This window comes from Pteronotus mesoamericanus, unplaced genomic scaffold, assembly GCF_021234165.1.
Source record: "Pteronotus mesoamericanus isolate MK-2021 breed Mesoamerican mustached bat unplaced genomic scaffold, CSHL_Meso_final contig_311, whole genome shotgun sequence".
Classification (NCBI taxonomy): domain Eukaryota; kingdom Metazoa; phylum Chordata; class Mammalia; order Chiroptera; family Mormoopidae; genus Pteronotus; species Pteronotus mesoamericanus.
Genome location: NW_026555132.1, coordinates 803,193 through 820,946, shown reverse-complemented (window position 1 = coordinate 820,946; position 17,754 = coordinate 803,193). Strand labels below are relative to the sequence as shown.

Below are 17,754 nucleotides of genomic sequence, written 5' to 3'. Positions count from 1 at the left end.
ATAACCAGTGTTTTGAACTCTGCATCTGATAGATTGCTTATCTCCATTCCATTTAGGTTTTTTGGGTTTTTTTTTTTTTTTTTTTTTTTTGGAGTTTTGATCTGTCCTTTCATTTGGGCCATGTTTCTTTGCCTTCCTGTTTTGGCGGTCTCCCTGTGTTTGTTTCTATGTATTAGGTAGAGCTTCTTTGACTCTGTATCTTGGTAGTGTGGCCTGATATAGTAGGTGTCCTATAGTGTCCAGTTGCACAGCCTCCCCTATCACCCAAGCTGGGCACTCAAGGTGCACCCTTTGTGTGGGCTACAAGAGGGCACCCTCCTCTTGTAGCTGAGTCTTAGTTGCTGTTGGCAGATCAATGGGAGGGACTTACCCAGGCCGGTCAGCTACAAGAACAGGCTGTGACCACTGATCACTAACCTCCACCCTCTCTGGAAGATCACCTGTGCAGGGGCAGGGTGGTAGTGCTCCAATGTGGTCCGTAGCTGACCACTGAGTATGTTGGCCCTGGGGTTTCCCCAGGTGGTGCAGCCCAACATCAGCCCCCACCTGTGTTTTGCCCACACACCCTGCCTGAGCTGTAAAGCAATCTGAGATGGCTTATACTTGTGCTGGGCTTGGAGATTCCCAGGTAAAACCAAACTGTGTCTCTAATCTGGCTGCCGCTAGAGCTCACTGAAGCCAGTTGTTGCTTGTTTGATAGGATTTAGGAGCCAAGACCAGCCATTCTTATGCAAAAACAGCTTGGGTGGGCCCATAAATTGGGTGGGGCAGAGCCTCTGGGGATCTCCAAGCCAGGTCAAACAGTGTTAGCCAGGTTGATGGAGGCTCAGATATGGCACCAGCTTACTGGCTTTGGAGGTGGGAGGTTTTAGCAAAGGGACAATGGTCTCTGCTGACCTTGATGCCAGACACTTCAGTTTCTCTCTGTATACCACTGGTGCCTTTCAAGTTGCTAACCCAGTGCTGGAGCTCAGGTGGAGTGAAACTGAGTAGGTGAGTCCATGTGTGGATTCTTTAAGAGGAACTGCTTGGGGCTCCAGAAGTTTCTTCCACTGACTCAATCCTTGCTGGTTCTTGCAGCCAGAAGTTGTGGGGGCTTATCTTCCTGGCACTGGAATCCTGGGCTGGGAGGCCTAGTGGGGGTCTGGAATGCCTCACTCCCAAGATATCCCTCCCAAATTTTTATCAATGTGGGTATTGGACCGGCCCATTCTGCATCTGTGCCCCTCATATCAGTATGGATGGATGTGGTTTCTTTAGTTCCATAATTGTCAGACTTCCATTCGGCTCAATTTCTGACATTCCTGAGTGATGGCCGTTCTAAATTTTAGTTGTATTTTTGATGTGGTCATGCGAAGAGGCGAGTCATGTCTGTCTATGCCACCATCTTGACTAGAAGTCAAAGTTATCATTTAGAATGAAGGACACAAAAAGAGCTTCCCAGACTCAAGTGATTAAAGTAGTTTGTCACCACCAAACCAATATTACAGGAAATGTTAAAGGGATTTCTTTAAGAAGAAAAAAGAAGATAAAAAATGTAAACAATAAAATGGCGATACCTGTATTATCTATCAACAATTCCTTTAAATATAAATGGATTAAATGCTCTAATCAAAAGACAAACAGTGACTTAACGCATAAGAAAACAAGATCCTTATTTATACTGCCTACTAGTGACTCACTCAGATTAGAAGAAAGTACAGACTGAAAGTAAAGGTATTTCATGAAAATGGAAATGAAAAAAAAAGCTGGGTTAGCAATACTTATACCAGACAAAATAGACTTTACATAGGCTACATAACAAGAGACAAAGAAGAATGCAGCAATTCCACTTCTGAGTATTTATCTGACGAAAACAAAAAAAAAACAAATTTGAAAATATATATGAACATAAATATTCATTGCAGCATTATTTACAGTATCTAAGTTATGGAAGCAATCTAAGTGTCCATCAATAGATGAATGGATACAGAAGAATTGGTGTATATATACAATGAAACATAACTCAGCCATCAAAAACGATGAAATCTTTCCATCTGCCACAACCCAGAGAGACCTAGAGGGTATTGTACTGAGTGAAATAAGTCAGATGGAGAAAGACAAATACCATATAATTTTATTCATATGTGGTCTCTGAAGTACTAAATAAATGAACAAACTAAACAGAAACAAATTCATAGATAACAGAGGACATTTTGATGGTTGTCAGGTGGGAGGTAGATTGAGGAGATGGGTGAAAAAGGCAAAGGGATTTAGAAGTACAATTTGATAGTTACAAAATAGTCGTGGGGATGTAAAGTACAGCATAAAGCAATATAATCAATGATATTGTAATAACTATGTACGGTGTCAGGTGGATATTAGCTTTATTGTGGCAATCACTTCATAAGTTATATTAATGTCTAATCACTGTGTTGTATACCTGAAACTAATATAATATTGTACATCGACTCTTAATTGAAAAATAATTTTTTAAAAAAAAGGGAACAAAGGCATCAGCCCTTGTAAAGCTGCCTTTCTGTCAAAGTGATCCAAGTCCTGGGTGCCATCCTACGATATGAAGGAGTCATGCCAGCCTTCCTGTTAGGGCAGTGGGGGTGAGGGGACTGAGCTGCTCAGGTGGGCCCTGCAGCAGCCCTGTGATGCCGACATGTAAGGAAGAGCCCTTCAGAGCTGGCTGGCAGGACTTCAAGGGGCCTTCCCCGTAACTTGGATTTGGCTTTTCTTTTTGTCTTATACTCTTGGAGGGGTGCAGTCACAGCAAACTTTGCAAAAGACCTTCTGCAAGTTTTTTCCCCCTAAGTCCCTTCTCAGGCTGGTTCTACAGTGTCCAGCCAGCTAGCTGTCACTGCCTGCATTTCTCTGGATGAAGCCTGTGAGAGACCTACTCTACATACGGAGTTTTTAAAAATATTTAGAAGTACCCTCAATTCTATTTGGATACATCTGCATGATATTTTGTGCCTCCCCTCTGCCATGCAATAGTGTAGCAGTCTGCCCACTAGGCTCCGGCATGGATTGCCCAGCCTTTTCCTCTACAGCACTGGTTGAGTTTCGGGCCCAGAGTGTTGGGCTGGCTCTGTCCTCTCTTCTGCTGGAGACGTCCTGTAGGCTGTTTGGTGTGAGTTGCAAATATCCAGCCCATTTTGGTTTTGACTGTGACACCAATGCAGAGAGGGATTGATTCAGGGAGTCAGATATTTTCTCCCTCAACTGTCCTGAGACGCCCCAGCTTGGGGGGACTCCAAGGCACATGTGACATACTCCTCCAAACTGTGCCAGCTGCCCCAGGTAACTACTGAATTATATATGGGCGCCAGCTCTCTGCAGCGCTGCTTTCCACTGGCACACAGGGCTCTGACACAGGAGGGGTACGCAGGCCCTGTGGGAAGAGGGGGCTGTGGGAGGAGCTGCGGGACTGAGCGCATAGCAAATGCGAAGCAGATACAGAGTCTGACCTTCCATCTGAATGTTCTTTCTTTGTGCAAGAAAAAAAAAAGCTATAAGTTTAAATATCAAACTGTTAGATTTTGAAACAAAGAAAGGCAAGAAACACAGAAAAGTCTAAAGTGCCCAATTTAACATTCTGGTCTGATAAGAATCTGCCTTTCACTCCACCTGCATGATTAACTGTCAGCTCCGTGATTCGGCATCTTTCTCTTCCTCATGTATTTTCTTCATTCTTACTGTATTCCAGTTATGTTTCCTCATCTCCCTCCAACTAAAAAACGAAACAAAGCAAAGCAAAACAAAATAAAACCTTCCTTTGTTAGAGTGACTGAAAGCCCACCTTACACAGAGCGGACCCACAAAAGCTCTTGATTAGATGAACACATGACATAAATGTGTTGTGAGTTTGTTTCCGTGTTTATGGCTAATTTCTGATACATATCAAATAGGCTAGTACCATCACTACCACATGCCAACTCTGGAACTATGACAGCTGGTCAGGAGACAATTTGAAAACAAGTGAAAGTACCTGACAACCATGGAGGGAGGGAGGGAGGGAGGGAGGGAGGGAGGGTGGGTTGTTTTTGTTGCTGATTAGTTTTAAGTAGTTAGTTCTGATATTTAGGACTCAGGCAGAGAGGGCTAATTTCAAACAGTCTCACTTTATCCATGCACATGCTCTCTCTTCACAGTGTTTTTGACTGTCTGTTACATCTCCGGAATTGGCTGGTGGTAGCCACAATGATATGTGTGAGGAAGTCATATAAACAATAAACGGGACACAGTACGCTTGTGGAATCCATCATGTAATGAATAGCTTTCGTGGGTCACAGAAGGCAGCTCTGGGACATACCTGGGCTTAAGGGTGTGTTGAAGGTGTGTGTGTTTGCCATCTGCCTTATTGCTATGTATGATGCTCTCAGAATATCAGCAGTGTTTCTTTTTCTTCTGCCCATCTGACAGGTGGTGACCAAGAAGGAAGACTTCTTCAGTGCCTGGAAGTCGCGTCTGCATCATGTCGCCTGCCTGCCCCTGGTGCACATTCACAGAGGTCAGTGGCTCTTGTTGAGTATTCATAATTGAGCGACAGAGAGGTTATCTGGCAAGGAGACTCGGCAGGGAAAAGACAGTCCCTATACCAGTCTGAGCTCTCATGTTGAATTTAGGGTCCCCAAGTACCTTAATTCCCACTTACTAGGAACACTGGCTGAACAGCACCCGTCGACTCCCACAGAACTCCCGCACTGAGCTTAACACACCCGCTGTCACCAGCAGCACTCAGCAGGAGCCAGCTGGCAGCCGGCAGGTCCACAGCCGTGGCCCCCTGCCCAGCAGTGACTGTTGTTCCCAAATAAACAAATGGGAGGTGCATTCAAGATAAAGGGAGGGCCTTTTAATAGGATCACTGCCTGGAGTATGTCAAGTACCAGAGCTAACTACTTAAGCCTAATCCCTGAATTAATAAGAAACTTGTTCAGCCTTTTAAAGCTGTGGTCTCAACCAGAGGCAAGTGTGCCCTCCAGGGGACATGCAGGGACATTTGGGGACATTTTTGGTTGTCACAACTTAGCAGGGGTTGCTAGTGAGTAGAGGCCAAGGACATCCTACAGTGCCCGAACAGCACCACAACAAAGGGTCGTCCTGGCCGAAATGTGAGTCCTGAAGAGCGTGAGAAACCCTGAATGTTCATTTTGACCTCAAAAGACCAAAATCACATGAAATGGAAGGAAACATTGAAAACAGTAAAATCCATGAAGATATGGCAGATTTTTCTTGAAATTACTGTTTAACATCAAGACTCATTAGTGGATTCTTTGTCACGCCTGCACCCATTGTTGGAGGTGTGAAAGAGAAAGGCAGGCCCTTTCTCTTTGCTGTATGGGGTTCTCCATCGCCCAGGAAGGCAGGGACAAGTGTGTCACCACACAGCTCTAGGGCCTGGCTCCCAGTCCTGTCGCGCCCCTGAGCGAAGTCTCAGGGATGGAATTCCTGATGGTTTCTGTTAAGAGTCAAACCAATGACGCAGCAGTGAATGCCTTCATCCCACCCAACCTGCTGGCCAGGCAGTTCCCGCAGAGAAGGTGCCACATCATCCACCATAGTGGGACTGCCAGGACCCTCCCTCAAAGCTGACCGGGGCTGACTGCTGTGAGCAGTGTAGGCACAGGCAGTCCAGCCCTTGGGACCTTGGTGAGCTCAGGACACAGGGTCAGGAGTAAGGGCTGGAAAAAGAACGCAGAGATGAGCATGCCAAGAGCACAGGTTCCTCATGGGGTGGGGGAGCCCCCAGGCACACCCCACCTGGGGCCCCCCTTTTTAGTCATTGAGCGGTATAATGCCTCATAGGGTCCCAGATTCTGATTGACTGCCTCCCCCTGCTCCCTGGGGCAAGGAGACTGGCTGGGAGGGACAAAGGTTCCTTTTCTATAGGTTATTTAGGAACATGGAGTTCCCTTGTTTGCAGATCTAGAAATTTAAATTCGTCTTCAGCCCACTATAAATGAGGCTCAGGGGAGCTGGCTCACCTTAATCGAACTCAAATGTAACCAGAATGCCAGTGTATTCACCACAAATCAGAACCCAGCTGGCGACTCACACATACCTACCCCGTCCTCTCTGTGTGGGATTCAGCTGTAATCCAAGAGGTGCAGAGGTAGACTGTCTGCACGGTTCTTGGTGGGGGTCTGAGTGTCCATGCTGGCCCACTGGCCTTGAAGGTCTCATGCTGGTGCCCACAGGGTGTCTGCTTCTTGGACTACCCTGGTGCTCAGCACCAACCTCACCCCTAGGACGTTGATGTAAACCACCCCCCTTCTCTTGGTGGGTTATGTTTTCAGATTTATTGATCAGGCTGAAACTTATCTGGGATATGACGCAGCACTCAAGATGACTCAGGGCTTCTTGTCCATTCCGTGTACATTTTCATGGCTTTGTTCTCGGGGACCGTGGCCCCTGTGCCCGGGCTCCTCGCTGGGTACTGGCTGTAGCCATCGTCCCTCCCAGGATGCGGGGATGGGCTGCGTGGATGCTGAGTAAGAAGCTTGTAAACGTTCAGAGATGGGACTAAATTTGAAGAGGGCATCAAAGAATTAAAAACTCATGCCTTCACCTTAAAAACACTGACCACTACATCTTGAGCCGCTCGTCCCACTTGTGGAGAGCATAAGAAATCTGATTGTGTGCGGGGAGAGCTCATCTCTAGTCAGGCTGTCTGCGTTCAGAGGCTTTTTCTACCCCCACCAGCTCTGTGACTACGAGTGAGTTATTAGTTAACCTCTCTAACCTTCTGTCTCATCCTTGTTTACAAAATCCAGATATTGTGATATTTCCCTCCTGGGGCCATTGAGAAGATACTTGAAAGCATCTGACCCATAGTTAGTGTTCAATATATATGTTTTATTACTGTTTATTATTACTCTACAAAAACCATAGTTCCCATAATCACCATGGAACATTTAGATCCTTGTTCCTTAAGAGGAAGACAAAGAGAAAAAGTTATACGGGTTAGGTTCCAATGTATGATGTCTTAACACCAGGAAGAAACCTCAAGGATTTGATGTGGCTACAGCACAAAAGAAATCCAGACCTTTTATTGGTTAATAATCACAGTAACAAAGGTGACTATTTTCAGAAAATTGGCCTCAGGTTTAATGCCAGATGGGAAGGATTTGGCTGTATAAAGTAACAGAAGAAAAGTAATAAGAATTTGTTTAGTGGCAACATTTACAAATCTTGGGAGCCTTTTGAAATAGAGAAATCCATCAATAATGAGGATGCCTGTCAGATACAGAGTGGGTTCTCATGGTAGGCACACTGAGCACACAGGACCCAGGCAGAGTGTGGTCAGCATGTCATTGCGTTCCAATAGCATGTGACCCTCTGGAAGAGGCCTGGTGGGAAGGAGGGTACAGGGGGAGGAGCAGGGGAGCCCCTTCATCTTCCGTGACTGCCTGATGTTGCCTTTGGAGACATTGGAAGGAGAGCACAGGAGGGAGGGGAAGGATCAGCCTGTGAATGCGCAGACCTTTACGTCACCCCAGATGAAAATGAGCTCGGGATCTAGCCACTTTTATTAGGAACAAATGGGGAAAAGCCTTTGGCATCAGTATTCGTGTGTCACCTGAGGACTCGGAGAAAACAGTGTTTGAAATAAAAATGTTAAGTAGTCTCCAGTGGATTCTGAAGTGGGATGTGACCATTACAATGATAAATTGTTATTTTCTTACGATACACATTTTTATCTTGCCCTAGAAATAGCAGTTCTGAGGCGTGGAGCTGTCTGAGCCCCTAAGGGTGCACCAATTCCTCAACTAAGCACTTTTATTAAATAAATTACATCCACCATCCTCCAGCCCCTTGCAGAACTGTCTCTTGGTTCCCCTCCCCCCAACCCACCCCGCACGAAGCTTGTGACTAGTGCTCATTATGCTGCAGGAAGTCTTTTTTTGGCTCTTAATAAAGGGACCAATAACTTAGAATGTTCACATTACAAGCAGGTTGTAATTATAATTAGAATATATAAATAGTGTGGATTTCTGCCTATTGGAGGATTAATTTCAGACTCCGTTCAGGGATGTTTTATTTCCAAACAGGACTTTGTTAATAAAAAAGGGGTTGTGTGGGTAATTAAAGCATCATTTCTGTATCTGATCCATGAGTGCTTGTTCCAATGTTCTTCAGGGGATCTGCACCTTCATCCCCATTGTTAATGGGACCCTAGGTTCTTTATACAAACCACATGCACCCTGATTTGATTTCAGTTTGGCATCTATCTTCTGATAAATTGGGAGAATATACTTACCACCTTCTTGAACGTGCATTACATTATGCTAGTTCAGAGAAACAAAACATCCAGCTTCATCCAGAAGGCCTGTGTGAGTCTGGGTACTTGTCTCACACTCAGCTGCAGAAGTCCCCCAAGACCTGTGTCCTCCCAGCTAGAAGGGCAAACCTGACCTCCAGGGCGGAACCAGAGGTTGCAGGTCAACCACCTTGTTCTTTGAATAACAGGCCCTGCGCTGTTCTGCTGCTGGAAGGGAAGCTCTGTGGGTGGGGACGGAGGGTGCTGGCTGTGACAGCCTGAGGGCCCTCCTTTCCTGTGGGCACTCCCTGCTGGGGGCGCTGGTCTTTAGAGCAGTCCCAGGGCCCTGAGTAGGTGCCCTGAGTAGGTGCCCTGAGTGGGGCTGGAAGGGCTCTCCCTGTTGCTCAGCTTTCCCTTTGCTTGGCACCCCTTAGACATGTGGGTGGCAGAAGCAGACGAGGGGGTCTAGAAGGCCAAGAGTCTCACAGAGCAGCACCTGAGAGGCCCCAAAGTCGGCGAGGAATGGTCTGGCTCTGGCTTTGTTTTCTCTGTCTGGGTCACATGGCTGAACCTCAGACCCCTCCATTCGTGAGAGCTGTGGAGTCACTGGGTCCCTCATTCCCGACGACTGGGCCAGTGGAGAGGCACCCTCTGGAAACACCAGGTGGAAACATTTGGGAGAAAAGGAAGTGAGAACTGGCTTCCACTGGCACTTTCACAATCCTCCCTGAGGGAGAGAGGAGGGCAGAGGCCGATGGGAATCTGAGGGAGGCACCTGGTGAGGTGGGAACAGCTAAGTAGGAGTGCGTGGGTCCTTCGTGCTACCACAAATGACGGCTCTGAAAAATAAAAAAGGAGAAATTTGACTGAACTTTGCAGCATGTGCACCCTTGGGAGAGCCTGTCCTGGGCCACGTTGGATTTGATTTTGTGCCTTATCAGTAAATGGACACAGGAGAAAAGAAAGTTCTACAGGCAGACTGCCCAGCATCATACCGCACTCAGCCCAGGTGCTAATCAAATGTCACTCATCTTTTGGGCCCCAGATGATAACAGATGACTGTGGTGATAGCTGCTGTCCCCGCCCACTGATTGTTTCCTCCATGCCATGGCCACACTGAGCATGTGGCTCTTGTCATTTTTTTTTCCACAACATCACAAAGCCTGTTGAGGAAACAGGCTCAGAGGTGAACAATTGCCTGGGTCCCATACAAGTAAGTATGGTGCTGGGACTTGACCCAGGGGCGGTAAACCCCAAAGCTTTGCTCAGAAGGCTTTTTAGGCATCAGACTTTGAGGAGCCTGCCCACCCCAGCTCCCCAGGGCTTTCCTTCCAACAGAGGAACACAGACAAGTGGGAATTCCAGTGTTCTCGAACTTTCTGAGGGTTTTCTCTGTATATTTGTTCAATTGGTTCTGTATTAAAATTGGCCTATACTGCTTTTCCCGACTGTTACTGGGTGTGCTGGGTTTGTCTCTGAATAACACTTTTTATTTTTCCTGTCTCATGGGCCTTCTGTGAGAAATAAATGAAAAGACATGTGTAGAAGCACTAGAGCCTTAGAATCACGGGACAGCTAGCTCAAAATGTGATGGCCGCACACTGCCTAATCCCCCACCAAGGCAACGAGGAAGGACCACTGTCTACCCAGCTTCCATGTGAGGAAGCTGAGGCACAGAGAGCTTAAAGAAGTTGCTTAGGGTCACCCAGCAGAAGGAGTATTCACATCCTAACAGACAGCTGTCCGCTGCCCACCTTGCGTGGCAGACCTGATCTGGTAGTTCACTCAGCATTGCTAAGGAGGCAAGAAAAGTCAGCCCTCCTTACTTTTAAGCTTATTTGCTCCTGTTGTTTTCCACTGTGTGGTTGAAACTGTGTCTTATGCAATGTGCAGCCCATGCTGACTTTACAAATCCTGGACCCTGGGTGTTTCAAAATAGGGTTAATCAGCTCCCAAGTTGGCAGGCAGGAGTGACACAGAAAATAAGAAAGAAGCAATTTGCACTGCGTAACTTTATATTGCATGTTTTCTGTTAAGAATAAGACCTTCTAAACTGAATAAAAGTAGAAGTATAAGAACTCTTTATCTATCACAGCAATTCCAGGTATGATTTGATATAAAAAACATGATCCCATATCTCAGGTGCTAAAGTTAAACATATTTGCAATACACGTACACTTAAATTTAGGTTTTAAAGGACAACATGTTCTAATCTCACAAAACATTTAGCAAATAACCTTTGAGTTCACATGAGCCACCCACACAAAAACCAAAATGAACTACAGAAAAAACACAGAAAAAGCAACTGTCTGTTGGTGACCAGATTTTCTTTCAGTTCTTTGAGTATTTTGTCTATAAATAATCTGTATGTTTCAAATGTGACCATTTTCTTTAAGGTGGCTTCTGCCATGTTCTCACTTCAAGTGTGTTTTAAAAACAAAAATTAAATGTGTAAATCATGGGAACTATCGAGTGTTTGGAGGGGAGATCTTTGATACACATGCTTTTTAGATACCAAAAGTGTCAAAATGAAGCATTAAGATGATGTATTCTTTCTTCAGTGCATCTGTTAATCTTTTATGAAATCTGGAGTTTGATAAATCACCGGAGATAAAAACATCATTTTTAACCTAGCGTAGATCCCAAATGTCAGAAGGAAAAATCGTGCTGTGTCTCCTGTGCGTGAATTTGCCTCTTTCTCAGCTTATGAGTTATGGGATTTTATTTGCAGAGAAAACATAATGCTCTATTAACTTGAAAATGATGGCTTTTACTCAGAAATGTGAGAACAGAAAAGGGAAAAAAAAAAAAAGCATTCAAGCCTCTGAGAGGTAATTGTTAAGCAAGGGTTGAGCTATGCCCAAAGTGGCATGGGCTGGTGGATGGGGAAGTGATCGCAGGATCATGAAAGTCAAGGTTCTCATCAGTGTTCACCTTCCTTTACTGACACTTGGCACCCCTGGTCTGATGCATCAGAGTGTGGAGTCTGAAAATCCGGTGGAAAAATTTCACTTAACATCGGTGTACTTAGAGATTGATGAAGCTATATATTGCGATTTTTCCCCCCCCAAAAATCACTCAAATTCTCTTTTAAGTGGTAGCCTGGTGAGCTGGGCCGCACGGAATGAATGAGGGAGGATCCCATCATCTGAGGGTAGCAGCCTCCCTGCACACAGGGCAACGGTGGGTCCAGAGAGGAGGTCCAGGGGGGCTGCACCCTCATCTCTTCTTGAGTGAACGACCGCGTTTGTAACACTGGTCACAGGCTGAAAGGACTCTAACCGAGAATCAGCGATGAGTGTGCTCTTTCTCCTGTAGTCATGCTTGGCCTGGCCCAAGATCAAGAGGCTCCCCTTCAGAACCAGCTTTGTAGGAAAGAACCTGAGGAGGAAGATGGGATGCGTGTGTGATGCTCGGGCTTGGAGAAGGGGGAAGCCACTGTCCTCCCAGGCCCAGACACTGCCGACAGGGTTTGGCCCCTCCCATGGCTGCCCGCTCCCCTCCGGGACCTCTCACATCTGGAACTTGGCAGCCAGTCATCCACATCTGTCTCCCAGGGCTCAGATGAGGACCAGAGCTTCCAAGATGTCAGTAGTGAGACCCCATCGCTGCTCCGTCCAGGGCCTGACCAAACTGGCACTTTGCCTGTCTGGAGAACGTGTCCCTGCTTGTCCCCACTGCCCCTTTGTGGGCAGAGTCCTTACAAATGTCAAAGGAGAGAGCAAAGATACTTATTTGCTGACAAAATTTTCAGTGTCTCTTATTTGCCAGACTTTGGGCTAAGATGATATAAGATGCTTTTCAATGTAGCAGAGGGAGTAAGAGGTGAATACAAGGGCCCTCGTGCTCGTGAGATGCGACGAGCCTGTGAGAGGTGTGGGTGCTGCAGACGTCGCAGGACTCTGAGATGACTTGATGGAAGGTTTCTCGGGACTGGGCCTTGAACTATGACTAGGATCTCAAATGTAGAAATGTGTAGTCCTTTCTGGGAGAAACTATACAGTGTGGACAAAAGTGAAGGTAACAAAATGAAGGGCTTGTTCAGGGACTGCCTAGGCCCCTGTTCTACCAGAGGGGAAGTGTTTGGGGAGGGGCAGGAAATAATAGTGGGCTGGGAGGACGGCGGGTGTGCGGGATGCTTCGTTACAGATCACGGCCTTTGCTTGGTGGACAGTAGGAAGCCGTGAAGGGACTGAGGCATGAGAGTGACTTTACACCCAGACTCCAGGAGGGAAATTCTCCTGGCCCAGGGGCCAGGCTGCATTGGAGAAAGAGACCCTGGGTGGGGCGGGCGGAGGGGTGAGACCAAGGGAGCGTGGCCAGCAAGAGAGAGGACAAGGATCTGCGAGGAGGTGGTCACAGTGGGGATTGAAAGGAGGGTCTGCACTGGAGAAGCAGGGTCCCCCCTGCCCTCCTGGAGGAGGCTGAGCCTGTGGAAGTGCTAAGTTTCCAGTACTTAGGCAGAAAGACTTAGTTACTGAGAACCAGACCATGTCTGCTGGAGAAGAGGCCCCCTCTGAGCTCCCGCTGTGCTTCCGGACGTGGTCTTGGAGCAGGGGAGTGTGGCACATGCCATGTCCTGCTGGCTCTCTGCAATGAACTTTGCGAGCCAGAAGGAGGCACGGGCCAGTGGCCACAGAGGAGCAGGCTGGGTGACAGGGCCCGGGCTCCACACCCTTTCATCGCACCCCGATGAGCAGGGCCTGGAACCCCACAACTGCCAGTTGCCAAAAAGCTACGAGCCCCCGCTCCCCCTCTGTGCTGATTCTGAAAAGAAAGCAAGAGTTCTTCCTGCAAAGCTGAAGCCCTCCTGTTGCTCGCTCACTCTCTTTCAACATTTCCCTGTTGTTGTGAAGAAGAGGTGGGTGGCGGACTTCAGAAGCCTGGAGTGACAGTTCTGCAAAATAAGCTGAGGGCATTGCTGCCACACAGAGGAGAGAAGAGGGCTGAGGGACAGTCACCACCGAGGTCCACCTTGGACCAGAGAATAAGCAGAGGGTTTCGGCCAGGATCCTGGGACGTAGGCACAGGTGACCCTGACCCTTGGTGCCAGCCAAGGGCTCCTGGGGATAAGCCAGCCCAAGCCAGAGACATGGGACCCCCTTCCTCGGTGCCAGGAGAGCCTCAACCTGGGAGGACACTGCTCTCAGAGCACAGCGCCTGCCCCTCATTCTCAGCTGCCCCATTCCTCCAGGTGGAACCTTCCATGTGGGGGCAGGTGTCGGCCTGCATGTTGCCGCTGCCCCTAAGAGAACACTGGTTCCCCATCTTCTCTGAAGGTATGTGAGGTGAAGGCCTCCTTCTCTGCCAGACTGAACATTTTCCAGGGACAAATAAAGGGCCTAGCTTTGAGGAGGTTTGGGCCATCCTATATGGTAGCGTCGGGTCTTCGCTGCTCTGCATGGGGCAGGAGGTCGGGACAAGCTTACAAGGTGTTGGAGAAAATACACTCCACTTTCTTGCCTGGGCAAATGTGGCTTCATGGCCGGATTCAACTTTAGAATTCTTGGGCTCCTGGAAGGGTGTGGACTCTGCGGCAGGGGGACGGGCCTCCCCAGCTCCCCGGCTCTGTCCCACTGCAGCCCCACCCCACACTGTGCATCCTCCAGTGCAGATGACCAAGACCTGTCTATGCCCTGCTAACACCAGGAGGAAGAGCCGTTCTCAGGGAAGAGGCTCAGGCTCTGGGTGCCGGGGAAGCATGCCCTGCAGAGCCCTGGGCTCCTAGAGAAGTGGGTTGTGGGCTCCAGGTGGGCACTGCCTATGACCCGTGGGAAAGGCTGCAGCTGGAGGAACGCCGGAGCAGGACTCGCTAGAGCTTGGCGCCTGGGGCAGGACCCCCTGTTTCCCGGGATCCTGTCACAGGGATTGAGAGACGCAGAAAGAACTTTCTGAAACAGGATTTCTGAGTGCCTTGTGCATGTGTCAAGGTCAGCTCTACCCACTATTTCCAATCTTACCAGCTGCACTTCAAAGAGAAGATAAGCACCAGGGTGCATTTGGCTTCTCTTAACCACCACCTCCCCCCTCAACCATTTGCATCAACATGTCATAATGAAAACTATTCTAGGTACAACTATTTCCTTGAGTTTGATGGCTTTCCATGTTACAAAGTCCCATGTCCCTTTCAAGAGACAGCAGGGGATGTGGAGTCGGGGGCTGTTGCACATAAATGATGTAACAGCCATTGCAGCTCATGTTTAGAGTTGGGGGGACAAACCATCTAGAAATATGTTGTCCTCCCTGTATTGTGAGGCCAGTCTTTTGTCACATGAGATAGAATGGTTGAACCAAGGAGAACTAGACTCAGACAGGTGCAAGCCTCTGTGACCCTACTGAGATAAACAGCACTGGGACACCTAAGAGCGGTTAACACAATCGCTATTGAATCAAGAAAATGATTTCAGCCAGAGTCTAAGGAGAAGCCTGCCAGGTGGGGCCTGGTTCTGTGGGAGCTTGTTCTGCGGCACCCCTCACTCTCACCAGGCAGCCAGCCCTTGAATCAGCAACAAAGGCAGAGCAGATACCACAAATGCTTTCATTTTGAGTGTTTTTTTCCTATTTAAGTTGGGGAGGGAAGAGGGAGTGGGGAGTGAAATGTCAGCCGGGTCGTGGTGAACGTGGCAGCTCAGGCAAAGTGGCTGTGCAGGCCTGGCGCAGAGGAGCTGCCACCTGTGTCTGTGCCTCTCTCCGCTGGGACTCAGTGAGATCAGAGCAAGTGGTTGAGAGGTCAGCTGCCATTGGCATCAGAGCATGTGTCACACTAACACCCAAGGCGAGGGAAGAACCAGGAGATTGGGGTGCCCTGCCTCTGCTCTCCAGTTGGAAGGCTGGCTTTTGTTGTTCATACAGAAAAGGTGAGAGGTGCTCGCCCCATGAAACTCATACAGCGATGAAGGGGAGACACCACCTTCAGGGCTGAATCCCACAATGCAATGCAGTCCATTTCCACAAAACCAGGTTATGACTATGGACATTTTAGACAAAACGGACTTAAGACAAAGTCCAAACCAAGACACAGGCTGTCTTCTGGAGGCCACAGCCTCATCCCTGAGAGAAGGCCAGCAACTGCACCTAAACACTAAAGAACAATTTAAAAAGAAAAACCCAGTGTGTGCGAGTCACACCAAGAAGTCAACAGGAAGAAATCAGGTGACAGGGAAGGTTAGAGAAAATTTCTTAAAGGTACACAGGACCGGGTACCGATGCCATGCCAGGCACTGCTCATGGGTGAACAGTTTTCTCATCTCTCTTCACACCAACTTTGGGAAGCAGGCCCCAGTCTGCACATGAGATTAATGAGAAAACTGAGGCTCAGTGAGAGGATGTGAGTTGTCCGAGGATGTGCAGCTGGTAGTGGCAGAATGATGGTTTCAAGTCTGGTCCATCTGACTCTGGGCCTGTGCTGGTGATCACTGCACCAGCTGGGCTCAAGGGAGGGGTGGATTGAGCAGATGGGAAGGTGACAGGGAAGGGATTGTGTGGACCGAGGACTGAGCCATGGAGTAATGGTAGTGAGGATCCATCAGAGAGTGTGGTTTGTGCCAGAGAAGAAGGGCTGAGACTGAGGAGGTGAGGAAAGGCGTGTGGACGCCATCAGTGCCAGATTTTTCATAGTGGCAGCAGTGGGCCAGGTGGTGGGAGAGGGGGGCTGGGCATCGAGGTTGGCATCAAGTTAGAAGGGTTCTGCAGGACTGAAAGTGGCACCTGTGCCGTGAGGCTAGAGTGCATCCTAAGACATGGCACAAGAACGGTCAGCAGGCTTGGGGGTGTCGGGGAAGCAGACCTGGTGGCTGGTGGATGAGAGTATCACACAAATGGGAAAATTGGGGAAAAGATGGGTTAGGCCTGGAAGCCAACTGCTTTGGATTGGATGTGCAGAGTTCAAGGTAGCAGCTGCTTGATTGGGTGCCATATCTTCTGAGCAACTAGAAATGTCACAGTGGAGTCCAGTCATGGGCAGCTGGAGGCATGGAGGGGGGGTCACCACAGAGAGGGGTGCAGGAAGGGTGAGAATCTAGCAGCTAAGTAGCAAGTATTAGATTTCCATGGCCAGTCACAGCGTAAACCTTCACAAAATAAAAGAGACACTTTCTAAAAGACCATCCGAAAAATTTATAGGTTATTCTTTACTCTGGTAATAGTCAGAGTTCAATATTTTGTCACACCAAGTGATGTCACATTGAAAGTCCAAAGCAGGGCTGATTTGTTCTCAAGGGGTGAGGGCCAGTACATTTGTAGAATACAATAGAGCTCAGGCTCTTATCTCATGCTCCAAGTTTTTCTTGAGCCTTTTTTATGGGCAAAGTATTGTTCATTCTTATCTCTTTTTAAAATATTTAATTGTTTGAAATTTTAAGATTCTATGTAATTAATATTGGCTTTAGCCAGTTGGATGGTTGGATGGACGTATACATGTAACCTTGGCCATGCTGATCCCACTGTTGATTGTGAGCACATTTTGATTGGATAACAGGAAAAGTTTAGCTCTGACAGGTGTGGCTCAGAGGGTTGGACATTCTCCCACAAACCAAAAGATCGTAGGTTCGATTCCCGGTCAGGGCACATTCTTGGGTTGTGGGCCAGGTCCCTGATTGGGAGTGTGCAAGAGGCAGCTGATCTCGATATTTCTCTGGCACATCAATGTTTCTCTTCCTCTCTTTCCCCTTCCTTTCCATATTTCTAAAAGTAAATAAAATATCTTTTTAAAAGGAGAAAAAGTTTAGATTTGGAAGAAATACTCAACACACAATACAGTTAAGACTGCACAGTGTAATTTAGTCATAGATGAAAACTGTCTAAAGCGCTGTATTCTATAGGCAAAAAAAAAAAAAATGACCCAGACAATGCTCAATTAATGAAATTCGTTGCTGCTGATATAGTTCTCATTAAAATATCTACATTTGTAAACATGGCATCCAGACATTCTTGGGGTTAAAGGAGTGGACTGAGAATATCCCTCAGTTGTGAGGGAGGCTGAGTCTAGCTCTGCCTACCTTTGTGGGCCCTGTGGAGTTGGGCTGGACCCTGGGCAGCCAATGGCTTTGAGTGATTGGATGGACAGGCCTGCTGGGTTCCAGGGGGTAGACAGCTTTGCTGTGTCCAAAGGCAAGAGGAGGGCTGTGCCCACCAGACAGCAATGAAAGGTTATGACAGGTGAAGGGTGAACAGCAGCTTTGAATCTAGAAATAAGAGGTTTGTCTATATGGGTTGACTATATTAAATCCTTAATGCCTGTCGAAAGAAGTGGACTTAAATCTGAGGGTGTCAGGGACACACGGAACATTTTTGAGTGAAACAATACAGTCAAAACAGTGTGGAAGGAAGGCAGTATGTGGTTTGGTGCCTATTTAGACCAAAATAAAAAGAGGTGCTCACATGAGTGGCCTTTGATGAGAATGGGTCACTTATATGAAGAAGGGGAGTATAATTTGTATAAATTGTCTAGGTTAATATTGTTAGAACTTTCATAGTCAATTTAAATGGAGTTAATGTACAATTTT

General features: G+C 47.6%; 1 protein-coding gene across 1 annotated transcript in view; it reads left to right on the top strand.

Annotated features, from left to right (window-relative positions):
• ACOXL (acyl-CoA oxidase like) overlaps nt 1-17,754 on the top strand; it is a 264,136-nt gene that overhangs the window by 205,639 nt on the left and 40,743 nt on the right. The window contains 1 exon segment of the mRNA XM_054575576.1: nt 4,414-4,501. Coding sequence (XP_054431551.1) covers nt 4,414-4,501 — 88 coding nt within the window.